Source organism: Doryrhamphus excisus, chromosome 5, assembly GCF_030265055.1.
Source record: "Doryrhamphus excisus isolate RoL2022-K1 chromosome 5, RoL_Dexc_1.0, whole genome shotgun sequence".
Classification (NCBI taxonomy): Eukaryota; Metazoa; Chordata; class Actinopteri; order Syngnathiformes; family Syngnathidae; genus Doryrhamphus; species Doryrhamphus excisus.
The window spans coordinates 6,459,620-6,474,779 of NC_080470.1; the positions used below are offsets into that span (position 1 = coordinate 6,459,620).

General features: G+C 40.8%; 1 protein-coding gene across 3 annotated transcripts in view; it reads left to right on the forward strand.

Annotated features, from left to right (window-relative positions):
- Nucleotides 1-15,160, forward strand: part of LOC131129359 (contactin-associated protein-like 5) — a 60,883-nt gene that overhangs the window by 29,798 nt on the left and 15,925 nt on the right. For 2 of the 3 annotated variants that reach the window (XM_058072831.1, XM_058072832.1), the window contains exons 6-14: nucleotides 2,391-2,566; nucleotides 3,477-3,620; nucleotides 3,915-4,179; nucleotides 4,309-4,452; nucleotides 6,193-6,364; nucleotides 11,033-11,139; nucleotides 12,608-12,727; nucleotides 12,857-13,054; nucleotides 13,784-13,940. In XM_058072831.1, the coding sequence (XP_057928814.1) occupies nucleotides 2,391-2,566; nucleotides 3,477-3,620; nucleotides 3,915-4,179; nucleotides 4,309-4,452; nucleotides 6,193-6,364; nucleotides 11,033-11,139; nucleotides 12,608-12,727; nucleotides 12,857-13,054; nucleotides 13,784-13,940 (1,483 nt within the window). The remainder of the gene's footprint in view (nucleotides 1-2,390; nucleotides 2,567-3,476; nucleotides 3,621-3,914; nucleotides 4,180-4,308; nucleotides 4,453-6,192; nucleotides 6,365-11,032; nucleotides 11,140-12,607; nucleotides 12,728-12,856; nucleotides 13,055-13,783; nucleotides 13,941-15,160) is intronic. The other variant, XM_058072833.1, reaches the window with a different exon arrangement.

A 15,160-nucleotide genomic window follows, 5' to 3' on the forward strand; every position in this document is an offset into this window, starting at 1 on the left:
CCAGTTCTCACTGGGTGTTTCAGCTATACATCTACAAACCCTCAACTGAGTAAGGCCCTCGAGGGCTGATCAAGTCCCTGCGGTCCCCCAAATCACCCTCTCAACCTGGGGCTACAAAAAAGAGACTTGCTTTTTCATCCAGAGCCACTGGTTACTTTTTTTCAACTGCCTCTGACTCTACTTTGATCATTTGACGTAAACCCTGGCCTTTAATTCTCAAAGCTCTTTGCAGCCTGATGCTACAGGCTGCCACGAACCTTCTGCTCTCCATTTCAGCTCGGCAGACTTGAGTGTTGCAGACACAATATTGTGCTTCAGCAGCCCTCATGGACAAGGCCAAGGGATTAACTGCTGCCTGTGGCAATGAGTTAGTAATTGCTCGCTTATATTCCAGGATGGAAACACGGCTGTTAAGGACTTGATTATGGCACCGGGTGTCCTATTGTAGAGCTGACGCTATACCCTGTCGGTGTTTGTCAGTCAGAAGCTTCTTTGGAACAGATGGCAGATCCTGCATCTTCCATAAACCACTGATGAAGATTAGCGAGTGTTGGAATGACATCATATGTGACTCTGGTGCAGAAGCTAATCCGCTATGCTTCCATGCCCCACAAATCCCTTCAGGTGGTCCCCACACTTTTCCCCACACTCTCTCATTGTGTCTACTGTGCCTAACATATGCTAGGAGTCCACTGGGCCGGCGCCAGTTGGTGCTAGTTCACGCCAAAGATAATGTGATTGGCGCCTATTGGCTCGCTGCGGCACCAAATTAATGTTCACTCGGTATGTTGCCATGTTGCCTTTAATTCGGCGCCACAGCAAGCCACCAATCACATAATCTTTGGCGCTAACTGGCACCAACTGGCGCCTGCCCAGTGGACTCCTAGCGTCATTGGCGCATCATTGGCGCATCATTGGCGCATCATTGGCGCATCATTGGCGCATCATTGGCGCATCATTGGCGCATCATTGGCGCATCATTGGCGCATCATTGGGGCGCGCCATTACATTCCACTGGATTCCATTAGGCGGATTGTTTGCGACATTTGGTTCAACTTGGTGGACACAAATTTTTTTTTTACATTTTGAAATTTTCTTGCCACCAAACTCAATTTTTGTTGCCATTACGGGCCACCACGAGAGGCAGTTTGAGCCACTGCACGCCACTAGGCACCTTATTGGCGACGCTAGGCACCACAGCAAATTGCATTGGCACCAACTGGCCCAGCCCAGTAGACTCCTAGCATTACTACTGTTTTCTGGTGATGTATTTTTATCCATCAGACTTTATTTGTAATCTTGCCTTGGCACACTTGACCTTTTCTGGAAGACTCTTGATGGGCAACTTGAGGGCTTGAGGTCTCCATTGAGGTCTATGGTCTATGTGAAACTCCAAACCACCTTTTGATATCCTGTGATACCTCGCTTCACAATCTCCACCTTCGAGAATGGGATCTGAAGGACTCTCAGTCACAGCACTCGAGGGAGAAGGCCAAATTAAAGACACCAGGCCTACAATTTTCCAGGCAGCTGAGTTTTGTCAATGTCTCGTAGCCTGCTACTGATTCCCTTTCACAGTTGTTGCTCCTGGTCCTTTCTTTTAGGCTTCCAGTGCTTTTAATAGACTGCTTTTAACAGACAAGGAATGTGGTCACCTCCAATAAGGAATCTACAGTCAAAGAATAGTCATTTCATTATCTCCTCATTGATTTATGTCTTGAAAACTCAAACTTCACCAAACAAATGTCAATTTTAGATTCACTGCCTTATATTTTTTTCATTGTTTGATTGACTTCAGCAAAAACTCAAGCCATTTGTCACCTCATGATTCCACTAAAATTGTCTGAAGTCATCCTGAGGCTTGAATGGTGACTTCCCTCACCATTAAAAATGCCGGGGGTGGGATGGTCCAAGAAGTGATAAAGTGAAGGGTGGTAAAGATCGAGTTCAAGTTGTTATTGATTGTTTGCCACAGCTTCCTCTCCACAGTAGTTGGCAAACCTCCATTCAATTGCAGGTCTGGGTTGGTGGGCTGGTGTGACCCTCTGATGTTTGTGGGTACTTCTTCAATGGCAGTGGTATTGATGCATTGGTTTGAGTCCAGTTGTCATTCTTCAACTGGTTTGACTTCTTACACAAAACTTGCACACAATAATTGCTGTAAACTGTTTTTAATGATTAGATTGGGAATCTTTGCTGGCTATCTTTACAAAATAAGCAAAAAGTCATTTTTAATGACATGATAAGGTATGATTAAAGACAAAGAATACAATATAATAATTGGTTTCATAATAGGTAGCATGGTGGTCCATCTGTCTTACAGCAATGTGGTTCTAGCGTTCGATTTAATTAACTTTTATTATTCCACCCCTTTCTTTTCCATGCTGCAGGTCTGAGCTCATCCTCTGGTGGTTATGTCCTTGTAACAATGGGAAGTCTACTTGACGACCAACACTGGCACCATGTAAAGCTGGAACGGATTGGCTCCTACTTCACACTCACTGTGGATAAAAACACACAGCAAGTTGTCATACCAGCAGAGCTCAGTCACTGGAACATTCACTGGGTGAGACCAATATTGCAACACCATCAACGTACATTATTATTTCAAATGCTCATCTTATTCTGTTCTCTCAAAATGAGCTTGAAAGCACATAATTGTACAATAATTTATAAATGTTTTTTTTTTATTAAAAATTCTATATCCAGTCATGAATTAAAAAGGCACTAGTATAGGAACAAAATATAATCCAATAAGTATACATAAGCAAAAATAAAACACACACAAATGGGAAAATTGCCAAACAATGATCAACAAAAACCGAAAAGGCTATTATTTACACCAAATTGTTGGAATATTTTCCCAACTGATTAGTGTCATTTTTTCCATTACCCTCATTCCTAAAAAAAAAAACAAAAAAAGAAAGTGAGGTGCAACCTGACTTGGTTATATCTCACATTAATCAAACTCAGGCCTGGGGACCAAATCTGGCCCACGCTGCAGTTTCATCCGGCTCACAGAACTGTTTGGAAAACAGCATTGAATTGGCCCACCTTCATTGATTCATTCATTTTCTACCGCTTTTTCCTCACGAGGGTGCTGGAGCCTATCCCAGCTGTCTTCGGGCGAGAGGCGGGGTACACCCTGGACTGGTCGCCAGCCAATCACAGGGCACATATAGACAAACAACCATTCACACTCACATTCATACCTATGGACAATTTGGAGTCACCAATTAACCTAGCATGTTTTTGGAATGTGGGAACCGGAGTACCCGGAAAAAACCCATTCATGCACGGGGAGAACATGCAAACTCCACACAGAGATGGTCGAGAGTGGAATCAAACTCGTGTCCCCTAATTGTGTGGCCTACGCGCTAACCACACATCCGCCAGATTGAATAAACACATTTGCCTTGATGTTACATTAGACAACTCTAAATTTGTATGTATTGTGAATTGCTTTCGTTGTGCAGTTGAGTGTAGGAGCTGTCCAAAGTCCAGCACTCAGGCGTAATCCCTACAACAAGAACTTTCACGGCTGTGTGGAAAACCTGTCTTACAATGACCTCAACCTAATAGACGTGGCTAAACACAACAATCCCCAAGTCACTGTGGTGGTAAGTTAACATTGTTTGCATTGTTGCTAAAACTGTGATGCCCTCACGTGGTCATTGGCCCTAGCAAAACCTTGCATTTCAACCTTATCAGGTTGAAAATGTATTGTGTTCACTGATATCATCTTAGTTGTGTACATTCTGTAATTGTAGAATCCAGTGTTACTCTGATATGAGATGTTCAATGTTGATGGCTTTTGCCCAAATACTTCATACTACATTACTATAAAACTGATATCTGATAAATAAATTATATTTTTTTGTTTGTCTCCCTTTCTTCCATCCTTTCCTTTTCAGGGCAATGTGACGTTTTCTTGTGCTGAGCCAGTTTCAGTGGCTGTAACATTCACTGACTCCCAAAGCTTCCTCCAGTTGCCAGGACACACAATGTGGTCATCAGGGCTTGTCATTCTTGCTTTACAATTCCGGACATGGAACGAGGAGGGACTACTGCTCACCTTTAACCTGCAGCAGCACAGAATCTTCTGGCTGTATCTGAGTAAAACTAGACTGTGTCTGCAGATCAATGACACTGGAAGGGCTGTCCTAGAGCTCAGGACAGGTTGGTCACATTGTATTCTACTTTTTTCCTGTATGTAAATAATTAAAGGCATCTTCAGAAATTATATGGAGGATTGCCATATTGTCATATTTTCCAAGCATGTGTGTGTATGGGTGCATGTACTGTCAGGTTCAGGACTGAATGATGGTCAGTGGCATTCAGTGGAGCTCAGCTGTGGACAAGATCATCTGAGCATCACGGTGGACAAAGATGAAGGAGCCACTGCTAACAATGCTGGCGTCCCACATCCTGATAGCCCATTATTCTTTGGCGGTAAGAAAATATGAACACAGCAATTTTTTCTACAATTAAATTTCAAGGTTTTTTTTTCATTGTCTGCAACAATACCTGAGTTTATATTTGTTTCACTTTTTAATGTCAACACTAGAATGCAGATAGTGAGACCTGATGAAATTATGGGTTACATTTACCATTTTCTGTAACTGCTATTCATTTTCATTGTTATCGATCTGCAGGCGTGAGTTTTCTCCGGGTACTCCGGTTTCCTCCCACATTCCAAAAACATGCTAGCTTAATTTGGCAACTCCAAATTGTCCATAGGTATGAATGTGAGTGTGAATGGTTGTTTGTCTATATGTGCCCTGTGATTGCCTGAAGACAGCTGGGATAGGCTCCAGCACCCCGCGACCCTTGTGAGGATAAGCAGTAGAAAATGAATGAATGAATTAATGTTATCAATCTGCTTGTCCCTAAAACAATGTTTCAGCTTTTACTATTTTTCTTTTATTTCATAATCTTTATACATTAGGATGTACTACACCCCATACAAAAGGAGTGGTCATTTCAAATGCTCAGTTGTGTGTTTGATTTAATAACATTAAGTCATTGCACATTTCACAACGTAATCTATGTGGACTTTTCAGCAATCAAAATCAAGACACGGTGCTTTGTACGAATATAGCATGAAGCGTAATGATACGGTAATCCATCTCATTTGCATAAATGATAAAAACAGCACTATCACAAATATCACGGTCACAAGGGAGCTCGTGCCGCCACTCTCTTTGAGCAGCATAAATTTAAAGTGATAATAAACGATGAATCATCTCTCGCTTCTTTTCTGCTGGGAGCTGTCAAACGGCACCTAATGGCCTGACTGTAATTAGAGTAATGTAGTGCCTGTAGCCAGAATAGCAATGACTCTTTGGCTGATGACTACCCTCAGCTTTGTGAATTAATATCTGGTAGATGCATAGATGCACATAAGATGTTTACCCTGGTAAATATAAACCAAATAAAACAAAAAATATTTTGTTTCTTTGACTGTCTCAAAGCATCCCACTTGACATCATCTGTATTTGTGAATGAAAACACAATTACAGTGTGGTAGCACCAATACCAGTATAGAAACACTTTAATAGGGAGATATTACGTTCTTTTAATTCAAGAAGGGTTGTCTGCAATGATACGGCCAGCAGGCCACTATTACACTTTGATCAAGATAAGTGCAAAATTCTACTTTTTATGTTATATTATTACTGTAAGCTAGTCAGACGGTTTCCATAATTTCCTTTCCTTCTAGTTACTGCACTGATACGCATCTCTATTGTCCTCTATTTCCATATTACCTGAGTTAATGTAGTATATTAAATGTAATAATTCAGATTTTTTTGTCCTGGGTCCAATCTAAATCTGTTATCACACCATGGATTTAGCCATACACTCTGGTTTGTGTCTGAAAATTACACTATTAGAGCATTATAGTTTGAGTCACTATGACGGCAAAGTAGCGGTCCACCCCTGGAATGATAACCGCATCTTGTGTGTGAACCAGGAAGTAAGCTGCTATAACCAACTAACCACTGGGCAAACAATCACAAACACACCTAAAATATTTGTATATTGTATTCTATATATGGATTGGTATATACACATTAGAATTTCAATGGGGCATGCAGTGTTTTGTAACAGTGTAAAGTGAATTCTATCATAGAGAACAGTACAAATTGGAAGTCAAATATTAACTGCGTTTCCATCCATGTTGTTCCTCAGGCTGTCCTCCACTGGGGGGTAATCACACATGTAGGAACCCCTTCAGAGTGTTCCAGGGTTGTATGCGGCTCTTGACCCTGGATGAGCGACCTGTGGACTTCATCAATTTGCAGCAAAGACTGCTGGGGAAATATAGCCACTTGCAGATTGATACGTGTGACATTATTGACAGGTAAGTCTCCAAAATTTCAATATTGTAAAATCTCTCTGCAATACACTGGTTAACCAGTATTATTGACATTTGCTTCCACAGGTATATTGAGAACGCTTGAATAAGTAGTGTACTTAATTAAAATGTTTCATAATGATGTTCAAAATGAAATAACATGCTGCTTTCCTGTTTATGGTCACACAGTCAGCACTTAGTTGCAGTTGATTGTGTTACAGATTCAGCACCATGGAGAGTGTCATAGCCTGGTGCCTAGTATTTTTTGAACTGGTAGCCAAAACATGGGCATTCATTCATTCATTCATATTCTGCCGCTTCTGCTGGGCACACCCTGGACTGTTCGCCAGCCAATCACAGGGCACATATAGACAAACAACCATTCACACTCACATTCATACCTATGGACAATTTGGAGTCGCCAATTAAACTAGCATGTTTTTGGAATGTGGGAGGAAACCGGAGTACCCGGAGAAAACCCACACATGCACAGGGAGAACATGCAAACTCCACACAGAGATAGCCGAGGGTGGGATCGAACCGAGGTCTCCTAGCTGTGAGGTCTGCGTGCTAACCACTCGACTACCGTGCAGCCCCAGCACTTCTCATATATGAGCACTTCTCATATATAGAGGATCATATGCAGGACGTCCTTACAAATAGCCAAGCTGTCCTGTCATGGAGAGGATTTGTGACTACTGTTTTTGTTCTAGGTCCTTAAAATGAGCCTTTAGTGCCCTTGTCATATACAGTAGAGGCACAGCTCTACAGCTCTGTAAAGGATAGCACCTTCCAGCTCATGCATGCCCTTACCCCTTCAGTTCTGCAGTGCCTCCACATACTGTGTATTATTATGCAATCCAAGCAAGGATTATCACACCCACAGTAAAGACATTACACACTCTGTAGAAAGTCATGGTGTATAATCAAAGTTTATTGGCGATTTGCTGACAAATGCAAGCGGGCATGCACCATGATCCGACTACAGTATGCAAGGCTAGTCTCCCATCATGATGGTTTATCATTATTTGTTTTTCTTTTGTTTGTTGGTCCTGAGGCTCGACCTCCCCTGAAAGCATGTCACTGCCATTTGGTAAGGTAAATATTTCAAGATATGTCAGATCCTTGCAATAATATCATACACAACATTAAGAATTGAAAATAAATAAATAAGAAAAGCTTTCTAAAAATGGCCCACAGCATAATTTACTTGACCAGACTATTTGATATATTTTAAATGAGTGTACAGCACTTGCAGTACAGTGTTTCACAGTAACTACAATGCCAAGTGACAATCATAATCACAAGTTACATCTTCCATATGCAAAAGAACACCAAAGTTATTTGAGTATTGACTGATAAGCTCAATGAGTGCCATTATATTTATTTTTTTCATTCAAATATATATGATTAAAAAACAAATTTTATAATGTTGTAACTGCTGACCCATGGAAATGTACACTCCACCCACCACATGTGTATCTAAATTGTTGACTTCAACTGATAATCACACTCAAAACCAAGCGTTCTTGTCCCTTTAAGCTCATTCTGTAACTGTTTTGGCAAGACTTTTATTTGTGAATTACAGTACCGTCAGTTGAGGCATACTCAACTGAACACGGCACGAAGAAAAGAAAATGGCTGGTTGGATAGGGAATTTGGAAAAGTGGTGTTGTTTGTCTTTATTTACAATATCAATGTAACGCAGTCTCGGTCATGGAGGAGTCAGGAGCCTCATGAATGAAAATAATGAAGTATTGTGTCATGTTGCATTATAATCTGATCGGCTTGTCTAAAGCCTCACGAGTTTTAACAAAAACAACAACTTGGAATGGGATTGGCTTCAGAGCAACTGCTGTTTTTTTGCCAATTTAAATACGACACCAATGTGGCTGACTATTACTAATGTTGAAATGACAGTAGACTCCACCAAGAATGGAATAATTGCCTACCATGACCATGGAAGAGTAAATAAATAAAATAACTGTTATTTAAGTGTTTATTTGGGTTCTTTACAGGGAACAGGTAGTGCTCTGGTTGCAGTAAACTCCTCTAATTGCAGAAAACTTCACAAACACAGGCTGCTTGTATTTCATAAATCTGTAAAATATGCAACAAGGCATAAATCCATTCATTGGTATAGGAAAGAGAAAATGTTTCACCCATTTATGACTAGTAGCATCTGCCACAATGTCACAACTGTACACGATAAATTAATGACAGGTTTCTGTGGTCATTTTTCCCTATTTTCCGCCAAGCTGTAGGCACATAGTCACTTTATTTCCAGGGATTCATTTCAGTTTCCAAATACAGTTGACATTCCAATCACTGTCACTATCCCATTGTGACTGTCCTCCATCTCCACCACCTCATCCTTCCCACCTTTTTCTGCTTCTCCCCTGCTGTTTCCTCACCCACCACTCACTCTTCTTCCCTGTGGTAATACATTTTTACCTGCAAGAATATATTTGTGTTCACATCACTGGACTTTAGTTTGTTTGTTTCAAACAAACAATATGTGAAGTCAGAGGAAGATGGAAAATAAACCCTAGCCATGATTGTTTCTGGGCAACAGGTGGTTGGTTGTTTTGTTAGTATGTAGTGTTTGCTAAGTTCAAAAATATCAATTGGAAGGGTAGCACATTTGCTGAGGATGATCTGAGAATGCAAATGGCAGTGACTTTGGTTGACAGTTTACTGTAGCATACTGTGAAGGAGGCGTGTCTACGAGTGATATCATTAAAAGTTAAACATCGTTGCCGTCCCTCGATCTCTCTGACAATCACTTATAGGTCTAGCTGTCTCAGCAGGTCCTGTACCATTATATGAGAGCCATGACTCACCCCTGCTGCCACCTGTCCTCACTACTGCCATCTGGCAGGTGCTTGGGGACCCTGAAGACCTGCATTTCCGGATTTTGCAGCCATCAGTGAAATAGTTTCACACCTCACTCTTTTGAATGTGTTTTACCAACATTTAGGATATACTGTATAATGTAAATAGGCTACACGGTGGACAAGTGGTTAGCACACAGGCCTCACAGCTAGGATACCCAAGTTCAATTCCACCTTCGGCCAGCTCTGTGTGGAGTTTGTATGTTCTCCCCGTGCATACGTGGGTTTTCTCCGGGTACTCCAATTTCCTCCCACATTCCAAAAACATGCTAGGTTAATTGGCGACTCCAAATTGTCCATAGGTGAGTGTGAATGGTTGTTTGTCTATATGTGCCCTGTTATTGGCTGGCGAACAGTCCAGGGTGTGCCCAGCACCCCCACGACCCTCGTGAGGATAAGCGGCAGAAAATGAATGAATGAATGAACGCCCACATTTTGGCTACCAGTTCAAAAAATACTAGGCACCAGGCTATGACACTCTCCATGGTGCTGAATCTGTAACACAATCAACTGCAACAATGAGTGTGAATGTGAGTGTGAATGGTTGTTTGTCTATATGTGCCCTGTGATTGGCTGGCAACCAGTCCAGGGTGTACCCCGCCTCTCGCTTGAAGAGAGCTGGGATAGGCTCCAGCATACCCCTGTGACCCTAATGAGGATAAGTGGTAGAAAATGAATGAATAAATGGATCAAAAATAACATAACATGACATAACAATATAAATGATGCTGTCAGGAACACAATATGCAACCTCTCAGCTGAATAGCCAAAGCTCCATTTGTTTCGTACATGCCACATATACAAAAAATAAAGAGTTTGACTTAAATTGTGAGAGCTTTGACTTAAATTGTGACAGCCATTATTCAGACCACATTTACTGTAGGCGCTCTTTGTTGCAAGTGGGCACCTTTGCTGTGGAAGTTGAATGATGAAAGGAGATTTCCAGTTCGATAGCTGAGTAGAGCAAAGCACTGTACCTGTGCTCAACTTGAAAAATAAATACCTTTTTTATGTTTCAAGATACTTTTATTCACCTTTTTCCTTCAGAAGAGTTCAGAAACAGATGCTTTTTAACAAAAAATCCTTGAAAACCTTTTAGCAGTGGCAGGCAGTACATTTGATACCTGGGCCTTGAGTGGGCCGATGGAATACCAGACATTGTGAGAGCAAGTATCAAAAACCAGTATATAAATTACAGTATATATGGACCACAGCGGGGTTTCCCATATTGAGCAACAGCCTCGCTAGCGATACGCCATAGAGGCGTTTAGAGAGAAGGGAACTCCTGCACGGTAAGTAAGATAGCCCAGGGCACTGTGAGATTGCTGCGACTACATTTTTTTAACCAATATAAATCCCCTTCAGATACATAGTCACCAGTACGCCTGACTTACATTACTGCTAATGGAGGTAGTAAAAGATTTCCACCTGTACACCGGTGCTTGTAACCATGTCGCCCAGCCACATTTGATGAGCATAAATCAAATGGCTCTGTAAAGGTTCAGACAACTCCAAACATCACCTGTAGCAGTTCACTTATGTGAACCTATCAGAAATGTTTTCTTCGTCAGCCATTGTGGGCCTAATTTATTATGCAAATCAGTTTTGCTCTGCTCAACTAATCAGAACTGTTGGGAATACATTAATATAATTTAATGGAACAAATACAACAATTTAAATTTAGCAGGGCCAGCAGAGAAGGCATTGCTGGCTCTGACCGCACACCACTGCTTTTTGGAGAACATTTGACCAACTTCTGTCCCCACTGTTTGCCTCTCAGGTGCTCCCCCAGTCACTGTGAACATGGAGGAAAATGCACTCAGTCATGGAGTACCTTCCATTGTGAATGCTCCAACACTGGCTACAGAGGGGCTACCTGTCATAGCTGTAAGTGGCTTGCATGTGCTAATGGTCATTTAAGCATGAGATGATAGTGTTTTCAATTATCACTAGACAATATAGTGTACATATTTGTCATTTTGGTATCACATCATTGAAGCTCAGATAGACCAATGTAATGATTATAGGCTGCAAATCAGTAATCAAGAATAAAAACAAGTACTTTTTATGAATACAGACCATTTAAAATTACATGATATATGTTCATTTAATTTTGTTTATTTATTACAGTTTATTACAATCGCTCTTTGAAAGTTTCTGGTGGCCAAAGCCCAAAATCACTCATTACTAATACTGAACTACTAGTGGGCTAGATGACAGCAGAATAAAAGTCTGATGTGAGTTTTCCTGACAGACACTAAATGGTTCATATTTGATCATTGACCAAAAGATGTGGTATTTTGCTTTATGCTAAGTCAGGGGCTGGGAAACTTCCTGCTGTGATAAGATTTATCAAACAACATTGGAATTAGGGCCGGGCAATCTGCAAATTAGGTGCACCGTAAACAAAATGCACATCTTAACGTCAACCACTGACCATTGGGAATTCCTGTAATTAGTATTAACCTAGCTTTAGTGCAATTGAGTTCAGTTTTCTTCTCTAGTTGAATATGCAAAAACCGATGTGCGTGTGTGTGTTAGAGGCAAACTGTTGTCCAGGAATCTGGATCATTCTTAATCTGAATCTTAATCATTACTGCTTTTGACTTGCTGTGGCGACCCCTGACATGGAAAAAAAGTGAAAAGCAAGTGAAAGCAAAAAGAAAAATGTGATATGTAACCTGTTGCCAGCGATGTGCAGTCAGGGGAGGCATTATGAAAAGATGAAAAAAAAGATGAAAAAAAAGATGAAAAAAAGATGAAAAACAATATGTGTCCACTGTTTTGTACTATAAAATGTATTTCTGTATGAGTCCACTAACTAAAGTCACTAACTTTGCATGCTGATATCTGTACTGAATGAGTATGAATTGCGGTATTGGATATCTGAGAGCTGGAGGGTGCAGCATAAGTTAAAGTTAAAGGGTTGCGGATTAGGTCTGCCTTCGCCATTAGCGTTTTCATGTCACTTGACACTTGATCATTTTGTGCGTATTCGATGATGAGAAGAATGTATTCAATTATACATTTTACAGACAATTTTGTTCCATGCACTCATAAAGCTGAATGTGGAAGCATATGTGCCATTTTCTTACCACATGTTTACACACGTTTAAATGGGTTATAATTGAGAATATTTTGAAATGTTGAAATGAGTGCTTGTATCAACCTATACTCAGAAGAATGGTAAAGTCTGATGAAGGAGAATTATAAAATATGCATGTACATACTAAGTCTTGTGGGACCATTATTATTCCAAGAACAAATAATTGTATGTAAGTTATTATTCAGTGTCACCACCTTGTACGATAATAGCAGATGCTTAAAATTATTGTTGTGTTTTGTTTCACTACAGCAAGATATGAACAGTCATGTGAGGCATACAAACACAAAGGCACCGCATCAGGACATTATTACGTGGATGTGGATGGCAGTGGACCAATCAAACCTCAGCTCATATATTGTAACATGACAGGTAACATGCACACACACGTAGAATTTAATTTAAACTAATTAAAGTGCAATTTGCTGTGGTTTCACAGTATTGTGTACTATAAAGGAATTACCACCTCTGCTCTGCTTACTCCATTGAAAACCACTTAAGACAGGGCATGGATTGTGATTGACCACAATAATACAGAGTTGACGGCTCTGCATTCATCCCCCGAGAGAAGGCATCATGAAGTTAATTTCCACTATGCTTCAGAAGAGGAAGATTTAGCCGTGATCCTCAGCCAGTCAGAGCATTGTGAACAGGAACTGTATTACCATTGTAGAAAGTCCCACCTTCACAACAAACCAGGTAAAAATGTAAAAAATTCACACTTTCACTCATGGCTTGATATTAAAACTTGCCGATATGTCTTGTTTAGAAAAAGCAGGTCCAATAGAAGCCAATCAGAGAGTGAATTATGGCACCGCTACCATGAATGATAATACACCTAATAAGGAAGTGTATTAGGAACTGTAGATTAAGCTTTGCGCACTCTATAAACCTTGTAATCCAACCTAATTTAGTGTTCCCAGCGAATAACGTATGGCTGGTTGCTGCACTGGAGTTGAACAGCTGCCAGCATGTTAATGTCCAAGCCTAATTCTACATTAGTAATTCTACATTTTGTAAAAAAAAGTTACTTAAGATTTGTCAGATCAAAACACATACAGTACATGTTTGGACATGTCTGCACCCTTAATCTCTATTTACGCTCGTTACATTTCAATGGAGTAGCAACTTTACTGGCACTGGTAATCACTGGTGTAAAGTTAGTTATAGTGCGCCAATTTATTGTAGAAATGAAAGTCAGGCAAATTGGTGATGATGCATTAAGTTAAGTGAGTCTCTAGCTATGTCTGTTATGACATTAATACTATGCACATTGCAATAGGTAGCCCTGCATAACATAGTGATATATAGTATACATTACAGTACTAATGTTTTGCAGTGTGTCGTTCTATTGGGTGTCATAGGAAATAAGTGAAATAAATCTGTGTCCATGTAAAATGCTTTGTCGTAAGGGTGTGTATGTTTCAGACAGTGCACCGCTAAGCTGGTGGCTTGGAGGTCAAGATCTCGAACAGGTCCAAACACACTGGGATGGAGCTCTGCCAGGCAATGGGCTGTGTTCTTGCAGTCCGCACAATAATTGTCTGAATCTCCAGTGCAACTGCGATGCCGACAACGAGCAATGGTATTGTATGTATACAGTTCCCTGGTGTCAAAACAATTCAAGGATCAAGAATTATATATTAATGTGTTCTAATATGATAATAATATGACAATGTATAATATGATCACACGCTACCAGCCCTTAAATAGCCATGTTCAGGTTAGCTGGTCTTGTGGAAATGTTCTGTACATGTGTCCCACTCGTACCACGGAGGACCGAGACACTGCAGGTTTTCCTTCCTGTCGGTCACTAAAGCAGATTTTAATGATCAACCCCTCCTTCAATTTGAGGGAAGGAGCTCATCAATTAAAATCACCCTGGAGAAACTCGTTGGACTGAAAACCTGCAGTGTCTTGGCCCTTCATGGCACCAGTTTGACACCCCTGTAGCCCCCCGTACCCATCTACTGATGACTAATGAGCACGAATCCTGGGATCAACATGGCTGCTGGAGAAAGCAATGGTATCATCATATATTTTTCCGAACCATAGCAAGAGAAAGTTTGAGAGTCATGGATACAAATACTTGCAGTTCCCCCATCCCATCAACACCACAGAGCGTTGGTACCAATCCAACAGTCTTATTGCAAGTCCAATGTTATATTCACAAAGGTTGCTAAAGCAGTCAGACGTGAAGTGGTTGGCACAGACGTTACACATTTGCTGACAGAAACTGGGAAGTCGTGAATCAGTAAGGTCCTCAGTGGTTGGAAGCTTATGTAATGATGTGTGACAATCGGTGCATACAAAAACATGGCAGCTCTTCTTAGTTTTTGGCTTTGACGTGATAGTGGATGTGCATAGTCCAGTCGTCCCTGTCAGTTTTTTGCCGAGGTAGCTGCCAAGCCAGGGGTAAAGTAACTTAGTGTGGTGGCAGTATTATTTAAAATACTCTTACCCGACAATAGGGCCTAAATCATTCACAACTGAACATATAGTGAATGGGTCAGTTTTCTATAATAGGTCCCCTCTAAGCAATGATGGCATGAGCTGGACCTTGGAAGGAAAATGATTAAACACATGATGAACAGAATTATGGGGTTGGGAGTGACTCAGTCTGTCAGAACTTGGCTTCAGAATGGATAGCTGGGGGTACAAATCTCACTTTGGAAAAGACATTTGGAAATTGCAAATGGTTGTTAGAGAGATCTGAGACTGATTCCACAACAAAGTCGAGATACCCTTGAGCAAGGCACAGAACCAACCCAATATTGGTCAAGTTCTTGTGCGGTGCATTGCATA